Raw genomic sequence first — 17,420 nt, 5'->3', positions numbered from 1 at the left:
TTATCAGAAAGTTTCCAAAGAAACAAGAATTATAGGCACACCAGTGTAATTTAAGTTTTAATGAGGTCCAAACGCAGGTCATTAAACTTGATCAGGCTTATTAATTGACCTTCGATATTATGAGCGAACAATCTCCTGTCCAAGTGAGGACTTGTTATTTGTCTTTATCTTTCTGTCAGTCATTCAGCGAATTCATTAAAGACTGCTTTCTGTCTCAGTGCCTCATTGTTTAGTTTCTTCTGCATGTTGGGTCATAGTCTCTTTCACAATTTTCGTTGGTTTCTAGATGCTCTTTAAGCACCAGTTACGATCAGCCCATACGGAGCTAGTGCTTTCATAAGCATGCCTTTGAATAAGTGAAGGAGGGAAGGATAAGACGGGTCAGGGTGATAAGGAGAAAAGGGGCGGGGTTAGGGGAAGGAATTCACCAGGTGCCTGTGCTCCCTAAAAGAACCAGCAGGTGGTAGCAACACTTCGTGTGGATGGCTGCAGCCCGGCTCCGCGGGGACCTAAACAATAGACCCCCAATCCGGTACTCTAGTTTAGAATTGGTTAGGAGTCGGGCGAGAAAGGGTCCCCCTTAGTAGCGCGCTCCCTCCGTTCCACCCCTGCCTCAAGGCACCGACTGAGTGTACCTTGCACCGCCTCTCATCACTGTGGGGAGGTTCTGTGCGGAGCGCGCGCCAGGAAGGCGGCACCCAGAGGTGCAGCGACTTGTCCAAGCCGCGTCTGAGCCAGACACAGACATCAGACTTCCCGGACTCCGCCCTAGGCTTCCCTGCCTTTGAGCAGGATGAAGGGAGGGAGGTTCGGGTCAGAGGCCCGAACGCCGACCCAGATCCAGGAACCGAAAGAAAGAGACACAAGTTTGAAGCTAGCACGGAGACCTTTTCCTCCCCAGACGCCCTCGCTGTCGCTGGCTGTTCTGCCCTCCCATGCCCCCAAGATTTGTTTCTCCCTCTGCCTCCTCCTTTTCTCTGCCCACGCCCACCTCAGTTCAACCCGGAGTGGGAGCCCCACTGCTTTAGTTCCTAGAGTTAAAAAAAAGAGGGAGGGAGGAGCCAGGGGCGCTGCGCTTGGGCTTCTGCCCGGCCCTGGCCATCAGCTGCCAGCCAGTAGCGCTTTGCAGCGCTGGTGCTCCAGGGCGAACACTAGGGTTTTAAACACGCCTCACAGCGGCTCCCACTGGCCGCCTCCTCCCGGACCCTAAAGCGTGCCATCCTCCGGCACACGTCCCTTCGGCAGGCTAGGAGGAGAGAAGGCCGACCCTTAACAGCATACGGGCGGGCCCAGGGCGCGTATAGCGTCTCCACTGCAAACCCCTCTGGGGATCAGGCGCTACGCACTAGGGTCTGGAGCCCAGAGGGCGGGCTGGGCTCCCGGAAGAGGAGAGCGTGGAGGCGGCCGAAGGGGCCGGAGAGGGGGCGGGCCAAACTGGGAGGGACGAGAGGGGGCGGGCCCGCGCCCGGCTGCGTTAGCCGAGCCAGCGCTCCACAGGAGCGGGCGTCCGAACCCGAGACCAGAGCTGGGCGACTCCGATCGTGACACCAGCCCTGGAACGATTCTCCGGGGGCTCCGCCTCGGGAGCAGCCCCAGTTTGCAGCCTCCCCCAGAATCCCAGAGACTCCAAGCTGCGAGCAGACGCGGGCCGCGGGGAAGCGAGGTCCCCAGACCCGAGAGGACACACGCGACGCTGGGAGAGATCTGCGAGCTGCGGGTCCACCGCGGGGGGTGGGGGGCCCTCAGGGGCGCAGACCTGCAGAACTGGAGGCCGGCTGGAAGGTGAGCTCGGGATTTGGGAGGTCGGAGGATACTGTGTTTGGAGAGTAAGGGATTAGGTTTGCAAAGTAGAGCATCTCTCTAGCCTGGGCCTATGCACATCCTGGGTGGGTGGGTGGGTAGGTGGTGGTGGGTCTCCTGAAGGAGTACTGAGTATACCTCTCCAAGGCAGGAGTAGGTTCCTGAGGAACCGTTTCTTCCCTAATAAATGCCCGCTATCCTGTGTATCCTGGGTGTTAGAATTATATCTTCACGGTTTCAGCGACCATCCTCTTCCTCCGGCTTGGGATGGGGGGGTGGGGGTGGTAACCTCCCAAAGGTCAGGCTCCCAGCGTAAGAAAAGGTTTGTCCATGCCTCTGACTCCTGTGGCATCTCTTCACAGGGGGCCAATCTACATCTGCTCCCCCCACCACCTCCCTTAAGCCTGGACATAGAGGTTTGGATCTTGAGCCCCAACCACAAGCACGTCTCCCCTTCCAATTGCAAACAAAGTCTCCTGCCTGCTCCTGCCCCAGCTCCACCCCCTCTATGCATCTGGGTGCTTGGCCCAGCCTGCCTCTGCCCCTGCCCACTGATCTTGGCCGTCTGGCACCCTCTCTCCTCCCATCCCTGGGGGGGAGCTGGCAGGGGACCAGCATAGCTGATGTTGTAATGTCCCTGGCAGTGCCCATGTGGAAGAGCTGCCCAGCCTGTTCCCAATCAGTTAACCCAGGCCCTCCACCCATCAGGAGAACTTGACTCTAGTGGCTCTGGAAGGGGAGATCTCTCAACTGAGAGATCAGTAGGGGTGACTGGTAGGGCTGTTGACAGCCCTTGGAGGCTGACCTAGGAATAGAACGTGCGGCAGTGAACCTTGCCCATAGCAGCTATGGACCTTTGAAAGCCCTGGATCTTTTGTCTTGAAGGAACATTGTTACGAGTGCCCCAATGTATATACCTAATGACATATAGAAGAGTCCTTTTGAGTCTATTTGTCCATTCATCATACAAGCAGATGATTGGGAAAGACCATAGAGTTTCCAGCAAGCTGGGAATAACAGGCCCTGATGGCTGAGTATGGGAAAGGCAGGGCCTTCCTCTGAGATAATATTTCTCCCAGGTCGTCACAGTCTCCTGAACCTGACCATAAGGTTTCCTGTCACTCTCCCATGCCTCACTGCAGGTGGCAGGGCTAAGGTAACATCTGAGGGTACAGAAAGCCTTGGTTCCCCCTTGCTCTAAATGATGCTCACCCAGTACTTCTGCAGGAGCATCTTCCTGGAAAGCAACTTACAGACACTGAGCAGGGCCCACAGCAAGGACAGCAGTTCCCAAGACCCCCTTGTAACTGATCCCTCCGCTCTGCTGCTGCCTAGCCCAGCACATGTATATTTCCTTATACTCTCTACCAGACATTTGCCAAAAACAGGAACTACTCCTGGCTTTCTCCCATCACCTTTTACGACTCGATGCACACAGATTTGCCCCCAAACCCTCCCCTATATTGTTTCGCAGCACCGTCATGACCCTAGTCAGCGAACAGCCAAAATGATTCATTTTCCATGGCTGTCTGGCTAGACCTAGACATTGCTTGCATCTTAAATGCCTCTTCTGTCTGCAAAGACTCTGGGAGTGGGAGGCACAAGTGCTTGAGCCAGCATGCTTCCGAGGGACATTCTCGGAGGCTGGAGATCTCCGGAGAACATGGAACCGTCCTTGGCTAGGTGATCCACAAACTGGCTTCTCCAATCTGATCAGCAGAAGACAGCTACCTCCTGCCTGTCTGTCAGGAAGGCTGCCTTGAAGCGCCCTGGGATCCTTTTCAAGGCACAAGGCCAGAGCACGGAGAGATCACCAGGGTGCAGATTAAAGGGTAGAGACTGCAGCAGTCAGCTGAGCAAGGATTATATTGGAATTTCCTGGGCGTTTAACAGCTGCAGAACAGGACAGTGGACTAGCCTATGGTGCTGTCCCCTCCCACACTGACCCTGCAGCTAACAGGTGTGAAAACCAGCTCAGCAACCACAAGAGGCCTAAAGTCAGTGTCCCTGCTGGACAGCAGCCGACCATACCTCATGAAAGTGTCGTCCTACCCCCACCTCCCACCCCCCTCCCCACCCCCCCTCTCTCTCCCAAGCATCCCTCTGTTACCAGGGAGGCCCCTCCCTACATGTTACAAGTATCCCGCCCTGCCCTCTCTGTTCCCACTCTTACCCTTTACAGACATAGCCTTTAGCCTGGTATGGAGACAGGGAAGTATGGGGGCAGTTTGAACTTCTTAAGCGAAAACCTTGAAGTACATCAAAGTATAAAAGTTACTTAGCCTTTTGTCCCTGGCATCCGTTTGCTCCTTCACACCGAGCTTTACACCTTTGTGCCTTATAGTTGAAAGTTCCCAGATGTTCTGAAAACTAACAGGGGAAAAAGAGATTAAAGAAACAACATACGCTGTATGTGTCCGGTCTCCAAACTATCCGTGCTTTGTCTAGACTTTAACTATAAACATAAGGTGTGCTTATTGTAATAAGAGCCAAACGATTCAGGCATGTGTAAGAGTTAATTGTCTGCACCCCTTGTCCTCCACCATTGGCACCCTCCTTCAGTTATCAGTTTCCATGGTCCAAATACCTCTGTCATTCCCTGCTTTAAGCTGATTTGACTTACTTTTTTTTTTTTTAATTTAGAGTGAGGTGCATAAACTATCAAATAAGCTGGGCTTTTTCCCCCCATGTAGCTATCATATTTAGCATTTCATTTAAACACGGTTAATTTCTAAAGCTCTTGCAGATTTGCTGATTTAATTTCCTTCAAGTCTTTCACTCTGATAGAAAACAGAATTCACGATCTATATCTGATGAGCTAAAACGCTACACAATCCCTGGGTTTTGCCAGTTTCTAAAACCAGAGACAACCTTGATACCGAAGACCCTGCCTTATTATTTTTATGTAAAATGAAATCAAATGTATCAAGCTTGTGATCTAGTGTCTCCATCACATAAAAAATAAAAAAAAAAATTAAAAAAAAAAAAGCAGAAAGTGATAGGTCCAGAAAAGGAGTTGAGGAAAAGAAGAATGAAAAATCGTAGAATGTGATTTTTGTCCCATGAAATTGCCTCATTGGTCTTTTTCTGAACTTTGGTTTACATCCACATTTCTGCTGCTTTGGGTATTTCAGATTTTTACAACTTCACGCTTATCTGAAATATGAACGTTTTCCTGCGCAAATCTGAGCAGCTCCTTCTTAAGCTGCAGCAGAAATGGGGATCTCAGACAGGGGAGGGGAAGGGGCTTGGAGAGGCTTCAGGGTGATCTCTTCTGCCTTTAAAAACATGTTTGGGTGACACATGTCTCACTCCTCCTGGACGAAACGAGGGGATGTTGTGGCTACAAGCTGCAAAGCAACCTTTGAAAGTCAGATGCTAAGCCCTGCCTTCTTAGTATTCCAGGCATGAGGAACCCTCCTGTCGCGTCTCTTGCTTCTCTACCTTTGGAACTTGCTTCAGAAGAATCTGCAGTGGTATGACACAGTTGACAGCAATTACTCCATATCCCAAGGTTCCCCTTTTCTTTCTTCTTATTCTGGCAGTGGAGATGCACTGTGAATCTTTTTTATATACAAATGGGAGACTTGGTTTATTGGATTAGCAAGAGCAGATATAACTTCCTGCTCTGACTCAGCAGCATTTCCCCCGCCTGAAGACACTTGTTTTTAATTTTCAATATTCTGGGTCTGAATCTGAAGATTCACTTCAAACATTAAAATATCCTGCTGAACACTTTAAAATCATCAAGCATTTTTTTAAGTGAATGTCTTTGCTCTTAGTAAATTAAATACAAACAAACAAACAAACAAACAAAAAACAAGTGCTCAAGGGGGCGTGGCCCTACCCAGGGCTATATTGGGGCAGGGGACTGGCCCTCCTGTCCCTCTCTCTCTCTTGCTCTCTTATTCTCTTGCTATCTCTTCCTCTGTCTCTGTCTCTCTATCTGTCTGTCTGACTCTCGCTCTCTCGCTCTCTCTGGGGTATCCTTTCCTCCTTTCTTTCTCACTCCATGATCATTTAATGAACTTCTCCAGATCTTAATATATATATACATACATACATACATACATACATACATACATACATACACACACATACTCAAATAAGAATCTACACTTGATCTCCACATTTTATTCTTTTGGGTTCCTGATGACAGGAACTATGTGGCTTTAACTTACTTCATTATTGCTTTTGCTATTTTCAGGATCTTCTGAAATACACCAACTTCGTGTGGTCAACAAGAAGCATGCTAACGCTGCACTAGTACACCTTATGCAAGCAAATCATTTACCATTCTTTATCTTCTAGAATGTTCTATATTGCCCAACTGATACTATTGGTAGTGATTTTTTTGTTTTGCTTTTCTCATTCAAACAAAACATTCTATTAACAATGCTACAAAATATTAATTATTTCTTCTTGTCCAGTTGTAAGTGTAAGAAGGCTCAGTATTTACTGTTTCTTCTTTGTGCAGAATCGTATCTCACTCAGGTTCTGCCTAAAAGTGACTGTTGTGAGGAATATCTTCTGGGCCATAGTAAAGTAGCCTTTGCTGTTTAAAAGCCTGCCTCTGGTATCTTCTTTTCCAGATAACAATGTACCTAACTATTGTGGCCCTGGATGGAACCTGGCTTGTTCTGACATGAAGGCCCTGGGTTTTGGGAGGGGGAGTGTTAAACCTCCACCATATATTACTTCATGGTGTTTATGGAACAGCTACTGATGCTGCAGCCAGTATTACAGAAGTTGAGACTTATTCACAAACTCTGAAGTTCTTCTCTATCCTTCCACATACATACATGCTCTCTAGAGCACTCACTTGGTCTGTGAACAATTTCAGCATCACTTAGAACCGTGTTTTCAGAGAATCTGTGCTTCTTACAACCCTTTTCCTACACAGCACAGCTTAGTATGTGCTTCTCTATGCAGGCCATGAGTGTCTGTTTCATTCAGAGGGCATTAATGCTGATGAGGGGAAGAATCTACTGGCTGCTTGATTGCTACTCATCAGCCCTCAGTGTGTGTAAAAGATGTCTGTCCCTTTAGGATGGCTTCATGGGTGACACTAAAGGCTTTATCTTATCATACACATAACATTTTCTTCCAGAAAAGAAAATGAAATGAGCAAGAATTATAGTGTTTCTGTTGACCACAGTCAAGCGCAGTTTCAGTTTAACTTCAACTTCATTGGGAAATGTGTCTTTTTCTATCATTGGACAACCAGGCCATGTTTAGGCAGGGTGAGGCCAGGTGGTTTTGGTTTTTTGCTGTTTGTTTCGCTTGTTTGCTTCTCTCAGTATTGTGAGCCACATGCCTCTCATTTTTCTCCTCAATAGAAGTAAACATATCCAGCTCCTCTTGTTCATATGCCACGTGAACTTTTAAGAGCAAGTTACAGAGAAAGACAAAAGTACCCCAATAATGGAGGTGGTTTTCACTGTGGCCCTAGAAGCAGCCATATCTTTGCAGGCCATTGGACATAGAGCTGTACCTGCTAATGGCTATGGAAGTTCCCGTAGGGGATGGTTAGTATGTAGAGCCTAGAAATCACTCAGAGGACACAAAAAATATTGCTATTAATTTTGCTAAGCAGGTATTAGCTGCAGTCTTAAAACTAAATCTTAAGTCATCATTGAGCTCAAAAGATCATTAATGCTCATGAATTAGTTCTTTTTAACCTTAGAAATTAAGAAGACAATGAAAATATCTCTCCAGCCTCTTTCATTTTCTTGTTTCCCCAGGTTTCATGTGTCACTCAGTACTCCCCTTCCACATTCAAATGTATTTGTTTGCTTTGTATCTGTGGTGTTGTGATTGAACCCAAGGCCTCACATCTGCTAAACAAATGCTAAACACCCAGCTTGATATCTATTCTTTTTTAAAAAATATTTTATTTAATTTTAATTTATGTGCATTAGTGTAGGGGGTGTCAGATCTTGGAGTTACAGACAGTTGTGAGCTGCCATGTGGGTGCTGGGAATTGAACCCAGGTCCTTTGGAAGAGCAGGCAGTGCTCTTAACCACTGAGCCATCTCTCCAGCCCCCAATATATCTATTCTTTTTAAGGTAATGAGCAGAAGCCTTCTTTACACCATTCTGCACGTACTACTCTCACTTGGAAGTCGTTTCCATATCATTACATAAGCAGCTCATATTTGTTGCTTAAGGTGTGCCATAATTTCTCATCCATCTTCCTATTGATGTTCAGTCTTTTTCCTTACAAACAATTCACGGTGGCTAAGAACAAAGCTTGGTGATAGAGCTGTGCTCAGTCCCCTGCATTGCTCCACCCCAATCTCATGAATAGCCTTATTTAAACAGGAATCAGCCGAGTCCATGCTACCTGACCGACTTCTAGATGTCAGGTTACTAAACAGATATTTTGAGTTGTCTCCACAGGCGTATACAATATGAATTCATCAGTACAATATAGAAAAGAGGCCCTTACCACATCTTGTCCAACACTGCATTCTCGATCTCATAGGTTAAAATGATAATTTATTCATTTCAGCCTACAACAATAAAGGTCCATCACCTGGGCAATGACAGCTTATCATCAGTAGAAGTTTATTCCTCGCCATTCATAGGAAGTTCAGAGATCAGGTCCCAGAATAACTGGATTCTGGTGAGGACCATCTTTTTTTGTTGCAGACTGTTCTCTATTCATTGTGCTTTCACAATGTGGAAAGAAGGCTGGCGAGCCCTCTTCTGAAAAATAATAACCCATTCATTTGAATCTTCCCTGCATAATTACCTCCCAAAGGCTCCACCTCCTAAAACCATCACGCTGGGGAATAGGACTGTAGCATAGGCATTCACGGCAAAGGCACAAACCTCACAATTGTAACAAATGGCATGTCACTATTGTTTGAACATGCCTCCCTTCAATTATGAGCAAATAAGAAGCACCATCCCATGTGTTTATGATATACACTTAGTGTTCTGTAAGCTTCAGGAGACAACGTGCCCCTTGGGGAAGAGAACCTTTGTTCGGAACGAGTGCTGCACCTATATGGCTCTGTCATCCCCGCACACAGCCTCGTTTCTCTTCAGAGTCACCATGCCTGTGTTCTTTTTACATCTGTCTTCCCCCCTCCGCCTCCCTTCATGCCCCAGAGCCATCTTTCTTTGTTCCCTTGGCTTCATTGTCTCTGTGAAATGTCTAGAATATTCAGGGCAAAATTGCTGGGGCCTAAGTGAGAGCCCACGTGTCCGTGAGGACGGACGGCTTCTTACATGGCTGCTTTTAATGAGAAGAGACTTCTGTCTACCGTACAGGTTGGCTGCTGGAGGGAAGGCACAGAGTAAATGAAGAGAACAAACTGGAATAACTCCTTCCAGACAGAAAGGGTAAGACTGGGTCAGAACTCTGCTGCGCCTTGAGACACAGTCACATGCAGAGTTGAGGTGGGGGCTGGGCATATATGTCTCTACACTAGTGGTTCTTAACCTTCCTAGTGCTGTGACCCTTTAATACAGCACCTCATGTTGTGATGACCCCCCAACTATAAACTCATTTTTATTGTTACTTTGTACCTCTAATTGTGCTAGTTATGAATCGTAATGCAAACATCTGATGTGCAGAATACTTGATACGTGACCCCTGGGAAAGGGTCGTTCAACCCCTCAAAGGTGTCACTACCCACAGGTTGAGAACTGCTGCTCTGCAGGAAAGTGGAATTTTCATAACAGATTCAGATGAGTCAGCCCTCACTGGCTTCCGCCCATGGCTGGTTCAGGGACAGTTTGAAGCTTGTAGAGCAAGTGCCATGTGAGGTTTGGGTACCTATACAGTGTATGAAAATGACTTCTCCTCTCCACATATTTTCATCCCGTGTTCTCCCAAGGACTCGAGCTTGGCTTCAGACCCTGGGTCTTGTAAAAGCTGCAGCCTCGCCTCAGAGCAGGGTGGTGGTGGCCGAGGCAATGGTGGGCGTGCTGAAGATACCTTATGGCTACTGAGGATACTGCTGGCTCAGGGAGCAGAGTGGCGGGCATGGTGTGCAGTCTGTGGGTCCTGGTTCTGGGGCCCTCAGTTCTGGCACTGGAAGGTAGGAGGGAGGGGAGGCAGGGGAGTGTCATCAGCTAGTGGAGTTCAGAGGGCGGGGAGGTGGGGGGTGGGGAGGAGCGGAGGAGGCTGGAGAAACTGGAAAAAAAAAAGCAGAAAAGAGCGAATATGTTAAGGACATAAAGCTGTGAGGAGAATATCAAGTATTTTAGACTTAGGGTCCTCACAGATCCTGAGTTCCTGCAGGCAAAGTCAAAGGGTTCAGGAGGGACAGTATTTGGTTTTCCATGGAATGGAGTGGGAGTAGCTTTACCAGCTGGAGCCTTTACAGTGTGTCCCATTGTGTCTGCACAGAGGTACTGTTGGATACCACAGGGGAGACCTCAGAGATCGGCTGGCTCACCTACCCACCAGGGGGCGTGAGTGCATCTCCTCATTCTGAACCCACCCTCTGGCCCACACCATTATCTAGAAAGTGAAACGAGGGTGGGGGGTGGGGTGGGGTTGGGGTGCGGGAGAGCAAATCCTGGATAAAAACTTTAAGATAAGACTCCAACCATTGTGCTCCAACACAATGCTCCAACAGAGTTTCAGTGTGTCCTCTCTGTGCTTTGCTTGTCACTAATGCTACCTCTCAGTGTAACAGATACAGCCCCACCATGTCCCACTGCAAACTCAGAGCAGTTATAATTTTTCCTGGTCCCTTTCCAGTGGGATGAGGTGAGTGTTCTCGATGACCAGCGCCGTCTGACTCGGACCTTCGAAGCGTGCCACGTTGCAGGGGTCCCTCCAGGTGCTGGGCAAGACAATTGGCTACAGACACACTTTGTGGAACGGCGAGGGGCCCAGAGAGCACACATCCGCCTTCACTTCTCAGTACGAGCATGTTCCAGCCTGGGTGTGAGCGGAGGGACCTGCCGAGAGACCTTCACTCTCTACTACCGGCAGGCCGAGGAGCCTGACAGCCCCGACAGTGTTTCGGCCTGGCACCTCAAACGCTGGACCAAAGTGGACACAATTGCAGCAGATGAGAGCTTCGCTTCCTCTTCCTCCTCCTCCTCCTCTTCCTCCTCGTGGGCTGTCGGACCCCACAGGACTGCTCAGCGGGTGGGACTGCAGCTGAACGTGAAAGAGCGTAGCTTCGGTCCTCTCACGCAGCGTGGCTTCTATGTGGCCTTCCAAGACACAGGGGCCTGCCTGGCCCTTGTGGCAGTCAAGCTTTTCTCCTACACGTGTCCCTCCGTCCTACGTGCCTTTGCCTCTTTTCCTGAGACACAGGCCAGTGGAGCTGGAGGCGCCTCCTTGGTGGCAGCTGTGGGCACCTGTGTAACTCACGCAGAACCAGAGGAGGATGGCGTTGGAGGCCCGGCAGGGGGCAGCCCCCCAAGGTTACACTGCAATGGGGAAGGCAGGTGGATGGTAGCTGTGGGAGGCTGCCGCTGCCAGCCTGGATACCAGCCTGCTCGGGGAGACAAGCTGTGCCAAGGTGAGATCACCTTTTCTGTATGCCCTTGGATTTCTCTGCTGAACGCTCCAAATTTGACTTTGTCCACAAAATATCTCCTCAGGAGAGGACCCATTGCTCATTGAACTCTTCTGAAATTTCTAGAAAATTGCTGTCGTTTTCCATATTCCCGTATTTTGTGCCCTAAGGCCATGGGCCCAAGAAGTGACAAAGAGAATTTGCTCTATTCTTGGCTTACCTTATATGGGCTCCTCTCTGCCCATAAGCTACTTGGCTGGGAAAGGGTCAATGCAGAACTGGTGGCTGCGGAGGCAGGGAGGAAGTGGTGGTCCATAAGCTAAAAAGGATGACTACAGAGATTTTATGTATCCTCTCCAGGAACACCTACTTCTTGGCTTGCCCCGCCCACAGCCCCCACTACACTTCACCCTTCACAAGTGGCAAAGAATTCTGTCCCCTGACTGACTAACTAGATCAATGCAACAGGAAACAGGAAGGAGGTGGGGATTGGGTCTCAAGATTAAGAACCAGCCCTGGGGGACAGAGGACGCCTTATACAGATGACTAGAATCTCAGGATGGGTGAATGAAGTAAAGATGACATCATAGTCTCCCTTTTGCCTCTTTAGCCTGCCCTGAAGGATCCTATAAGGCCCAGGCTGGAAATGTGCCCTGCTCGCCTTGTCCAGCTCGCAGCCACTCCCCTGACCCTGCAGCCCCAGTTTGTCCGTGTCTCCAGGGCTTCTACAGGGCCACTTCTGACCCACCAGAGGCTCCGTGTACTGGTGAGTCTCAGCTCAAGTCAAACACGTTCAACCTGGGAATGCATTAGATCCCAGAATGCGTGAGGATTCGGAGGACCTAATTTAACAACAGGGGTTAAAGTGCTTTGATGTTCATTTGGAATGACTTTGCATTCTTCTGTTTGCTTGCCCCGTCCCCCGCCCACTCTTTCCCCATCCTTCTTTCTGGCCTCACTCTGTCTTCTTTGCCATACCTTCTGGCCTCGTCTCTTCCTTAATCGCCTTCGCCTCACAACCTCCCTTTCCCACACATCCTCCAGGCCCTCCATCGGCTCCCCGGGAGCTTTGGTTTGAGGTGCAAGGCTCAGCACTCATGTTGCACTGGCGTCTGCCTCACGAGCTGGGCGGACGAGGGGACCTGCTCTTCAATGTCGTGTGCAAGGAGTGTGGAGGCCACCGTGAGCCCAGCAGTGGGGGGATGTGTCGGCGCTGCAGGGACGAGGTGCATTTCGACCCCCGCCAGAGGGGCCTGACAGAGAGTCGAGTGTTAGTTGGGGGGCTCCGAGCACATGTGCCATACATCTTGGAAGTGCAGGCTGTCAATGGGGTGTCTGAGCTCAGCCCTGACCCTCCCCAGGCAGCAGCCATCAATGTCAGCACCAGCCATGAAGGTGAGCCCTTTTCCTTCTCCTCAAGGACAGCTTGCTTCAGCTTCCTCCCAGAACCCCTGTTCCCCATACCCTGGTTTCCAGACATCAGACATCCCATTCGGAACTCTGTCCCCTCCACCCTTGGGTGCTGCTGCTCCCAGAGGCCACAATCCCTCTCAACAATAACCCTCCACTCCGTACTTTAGTCCCTTCTGCAGTTCCTATGATGCACCAGGTGAGCAGGGCAGCCAACAGCATCACAGTGTCCTGGCCACAGCCTGAGCAAACGAACGGAAATATCCTCGACTACCAGCTGCGCTACTATGACCAGGTGGGCAGGGAGTTAGGGCACCTCAGCAGGGTAACAACCCCAACCCTGCAAGGGCATGGGTGTAGACTGAGGCAAGCAGTGCCAAGTGTCTGAGGCACTAGGGATATCATAGAGCAAAGCAAGGTAGGAGGAGATAAAACCAAGGGCAGAGTAAGTGAGTGACTGTTGTCCCTAGGCAGAAGACGAATCCCACTCCTTCACCATGACCAGTGAGACTAATACTGCCACTGTGACACGGTTGAGCCCTGGCCACATCTATGGCTTCCAGGTGCGGGCACGGACTGCAGCTGGCCATGGCCCCTATGGGGGCAAAGTCTATTTCCAGACATTGCCTCAAGGTGAGAGGAAGCCTAGAGGGGCATTTGGGTCTCAAGACTGTCAAAGCCACAAACTTTGTCCCATCATCCTGCGAATCAGAGTCTCTGGGAAAGGAGGATGCTGTGGGTAACCCTTGACTTTAGAGGATGTATGAGTGTCCGGGGGGCGGGCTACTATGAGTGGATATGAGTGGGGTTGAAGGTATGAATGCATGTAGTGTGGACCTTTGTGGACAGTTCTTGAGTATGGAGGATTGGAAGGATGGACAAGTGGATGAACGTACATGTGAGGTGTGTGCCTGTGGTACTGTGGCTATATCCAGGGTCATCAGAAGCATGTGGTCACAAAGACAGCCTGGCTCCCCTCTGTGACCCTGCCACTGATCCCTCAGGTGAGCTGGCCTCCCAGCTTCCAGAGAAGCTGTCCTTGGTGATTGGTTCCATCCTGGGGGCCTTGGCCTTCCTTCTACTGGCAGCCATCACTGTACTGGCTGTCATCTTCCAGCGGTGAGGCCCCTGCCACTCCACCCCAATCTACCCCAGTACCATTCAAGTCCTGACAACCCCAGAACCCCACGTAGCATTTCATATATCCTTCTACTAGTTTCCTGCTAAAGTGGGAAGGAGGGGCCTGGTAGAGTCCCCTCGGTCCTTAGACCCCTGGGCTGGAAAGCAGTCTCTTCGGCCGGGGTGGTTGGGGCTGATGCAAGCCAACAGAAGCAAGTGCCATTCTCGGCTGTTGCTTTGCCTCTCAGGAAGCGGCGTGGGACCGGCTACACGGAACAACTGCAGCAGTACAGCAGCCCAGGTTGGGAAGGGACTGTGGCTGGGATCGTGGGCTTTGGAGCTGGGCACATCTTCCAGAAATAGAAGGGTGTGTCTTGGGTATTTTGGCAGTCACGCTTGCAGCACACCCTCATAGCACACTGTACTACTCTTCAGGACTTGGAGTAAAATATTATATTGACCCTTCTACCTATGAGGACCCCTGCCAGGCCATCAGAGAGCTTGCTCGAGAGGTTGACCCTACGTACATCAAGATTGAAGAAGTCATTGGGGCAGGTATTTGAGGTGCAAGGGGGTGCCTGGGAGGGCCTGGTGATCCCTTCTAAAACACAGTTGAACGTTTAATGCTTTTCTCCATACTGGTGTCTATTTCTCCAGGTTCCTTTGGAGAAGTACGTCGGGGCAGACTACAACCCCGGGGAAGGCGAGAACAGTCTGTGGCTATCCAGGCCCTGTGGGCAGGGGGTGCTGAGAGCCTGAAGATGACCTTTCTGGGCAGGGCAGCACTGCTGGGCCAGTTCCAACACCCCAATATCTTGAGGCTGGAAGGTGTAGTCACCAAGAGCCGGCCTGTCATGGTGCTGACAGAACTCATGGAGCTTGGTCCCCTGGATAGCTTCCTTAGGGTCAGTTCTGCTCTGGTTGAGGAAGAGGGTTCTTGGGTTGAGGAATTGCCCGGGCATTCTTACATTTTCCAGAAGACAGGGGGAGCCTTGTGCCCCTGTTTCATTCTATACCGTTCTCCATCGTGGACTTCAGCCTTTATTCCCAGGCCATTTTGGGTTCCCACATTTGCCCCACCCCCATCAACTGCCCTCTTGTGCTGATGTACGTTTGGCACACATGTTTTGACCTATGTTTGTGTCTACCCTGTTGGTGACCTCTATCCTCTGCTCTTCAGCAGCGAGAGGGCCAGTTCAGTAGCCTGCAGCTTGTGGCCATGCAGCGGGGAGTGGCTGCTGCCATGCAGTACCTGTCTAGCTTTGCCTTTGTGCACCGAGCACTCTCTGCCCGAAGTGTGCTGGTGAATAGCCACCTGGTGTGCAAGGTGGCCCGTCTTGGCCACAGCCCTCAAGTAAGTGTGGGACCTTGGAGGGTCAGTGCCATTCATCAGGGCCGGGGGAGAGCTAGAATGTGGGATGGGTACTACATGCAGATAGCACGGTGCCTGGGGGCTAGAGGCTCAGTCATGCAATGAGGAGGGGGACTCTTGGGCTAAAGAACCCAAGAGCGGGGAGGGGGAAAGGGTACAGGGAGATAGGAGACCTGTAATTAGTATCAGCTCCTACTTGCCATCAATAAAGAGCTCACACAGGAGAGTCAGAACAGAGATATTCAAACTCTGAATGCTCCACTCAAGCCCCATGGCCTTGGATGGTTTCGTATTCTCAAAGCCTTGGTCCTATATCTTGACGTGTATCTAGGCTAAGGGGCTTGAGTGAGAGCTGATGGAAGACTCCCAAAACATCTAAGAATCGAAGTTGCCTAGTGAATGTGGCCCTTACTACGGTTATTACTTATTATTTTACCTCTGGCTTTTCTCCTCAGAGTGCAAGTTCCTTGCTTCGCTGGGCAGCCCCAGAGGTCATTACTCATGGGAAGTACACAACATCCAGCGATGTCTGGAGCTTTGGGATACTCATGTGGGAAGTGATGAGCTACGGAGAACGGCCTTACTGGGACATGAGTGAGCAGGAGGTGAACTTGACCTAGACGCTTGCTGATTTCCCCATCCTGATCCCTCCTGTGCTCTCATATCTTTTTCTTTAATTTTTTAAAATATATTTTATTAATTTATTCATATTACATCTCAGTTGTTATCCCATCCCTTGTATCCTCCCATTCCTCCCTCCCTCCCATTTTCCCCTTACTCCCTTCCCCTATGACTGTGACTGAGGGGGACCTCCTCCCCCTGTATATGCTCATAGGATATCAAGTCTCTTCTTGGTAGCCTGCTATCCTTCCTCTGAGTGCCACCAGGCCTCCCCATCCAGGGGACGTGGTCAAATATGGGGCACCAGAGTTCGTGTGAAAGTCAGACCCCACTCTCCACTCAACTGTGAAGAATGTCCTGTCCATTGGGTAGATCTGGGTAGGGGTTCGAAGTTTACTGCACGTATTGTCCTTGGCTGGTGCCATAGTTGCTCTCATATCTTAAGCCCACTCTTTTCTGAGCCATTCCCGTTCTAAGATCTTATGACTGGAACATTGCAAATTCGGCAGTTCCCTTCCCACTTGAACCTCATACTGCACCCAGATTCAGGCCTGCCCCACCCCCTTCTTACCACTGCTACTAGCAATAGCTTCTCATCCCTATGATCATCTTGACCTGCAGGTACTAAATGCAATAGAGCAAGAGTTCCGGTTGCCCCCACCTCCAGGATGCCCCGCTGGGCTACATCTACTGATGCTAGACACTTGGCAGAAGGACCGTGCCCGTCGGCCTCACTTTGACCAGCTGGTGGCCGCATTTGACAAGATGATCCGCAAGCCAGATACCCTCCAGGCTGAAGGGGGTTCCGGGGACAGGTCTGAAGTTTGGGGCAGGAGCCTGGGAAAGCCAGGGAGGGTGGATGGAAACCAAAAGGAAAATTGAGCAGAGAGAGTAAGAGGAAGAGTAAAACCTGACTTGTCTGCCCCTCCCCACCTTAGGCCTTCCCAGGCTCTTCTGAACCCTGTGGCCTTGGACTTTCCTTGCCTGGACTCTCCCCAGGCCTGGCTTTCAGCCATCGGACTGGAGTGTTACCAGGACAACTTCTCCAAGTTTGGTCTTTCCACCTTCAGTGATGTGGCTCAGCTCAGCCTGGAGTAAGCACAGTTGGAGAGGTGGGAGGGTGGACTCTCAGGGCCCTAGGCAAAAGGGGCCATGTCTGGGCCGGTATAGAAGCTAGCCCAAATTTTATCCACTCCTTCCTCACCAGAGACCTGCCGGGCCTGGGCATCACCCTGGCTGGCCACCAGAAGAAACTACTGCACAACATCCAACTCCTCCGGCAGCACCTGAGGCAGCCAGGCTCGGTGGAAGTGTAACCTGGCCGGGAAGCTGTGAACCGCTGCTGATGCCCCACCCCAGTCCTAGCCATAGGGTGGATGGAGGAGGGACATGTGAGACTGAGCCAGGCTCCCTTCCAGCCTCCATGCCTGCCACATTAAACCCAGCCCTCTGGACATTGCATCCCCCAAATCCTGCCCTTCCAACAGCCTCCTCGATATTAAAGGGAAAGAAGGGAATTTACAAGTTTAGGTGTGTCCAATGCCTCAGTCTGCAGAGAAGGGCTGTGGAGGCCTTGGAGGAGCAGCAGAGCTGCGTGACAGGGT

At 50.4% G+C, this 17,420-nt stretch overlaps 1 protein-coding gene across 2 annotated transcripts; it reads left to right on the top strand.

Moving 5' to 3' along the window:
• The first annotated feature begins 1,154 nt into the window (after nucleotides 1–1,154).
• EPHB6 (EPH receptor B6) lies at nucleotides 1,155–17,340 on the top strand. 2 transcript variants are annotated; one of them, XM_084785204.1, is made up of 18 exons: nucleotides 1,155–1,782; nucleotides 9,082–9,153; nucleotides 9,651–9,854; nucleotides 10,166–10,230; nucleotides 10,523–11,297; nucleotides 11,905–12,060; nucleotides 12,339–12,689; nucleotides 12,875–12,999; nucleotides 13,175–13,337; nucleotides 13,709–13,823; nucleotides 14,072–14,124; nucleotides 14,259–14,378; nucleotides 14,481–14,728; nucleotides 15,004–15,177; nucleotides 15,651–15,800; nucleotides 16,438–16,631; nucleotides 16,755–16,910; nucleotides 17,024–17,340. In XM_084785204.1, the coding sequence occupies exons 3-18, from the start codon at nucleotides 9,755–9,757 to the stop codon at nucleotides 17,130–17,132; spliced, it is 3,054 nt and encodes a 1,017-aa protein (XP_084641330.1). In that variant the 5' UTR covers nucleotides 1,155–1,782; nucleotides 9,082–9,153; nucleotides 9,651–9,754; the 3' UTR covers nucleotides 17,133–17,340. The 2 variants fall into 2 exon arrangements, with proteins under 2 accessions (XP_084641330.1, XP_084641331.1); XM_084785205.1 differs by lacking the exon at nucleotides 1,155–1,782 and adding an exon at nucleotides 8,407–8,428.
• The last annotated feature ends 80 nt before the right edge of the window (nucleotides 17,341–17,420 follow it).

The sequence above is a fragment of the Acomys minous genome, assembly GCF_964271855.1.
Source record: "Acomys minous genome assembly, chromosome: 6".
NCBI lineage: Eukaryota > Metazoa > Chordata > Mammalia > Rodentia > Muridae > Acomys > Acomys minous.
This window is presented reverse-complemented; position numbering and strand designations above follow the sequence as displayed.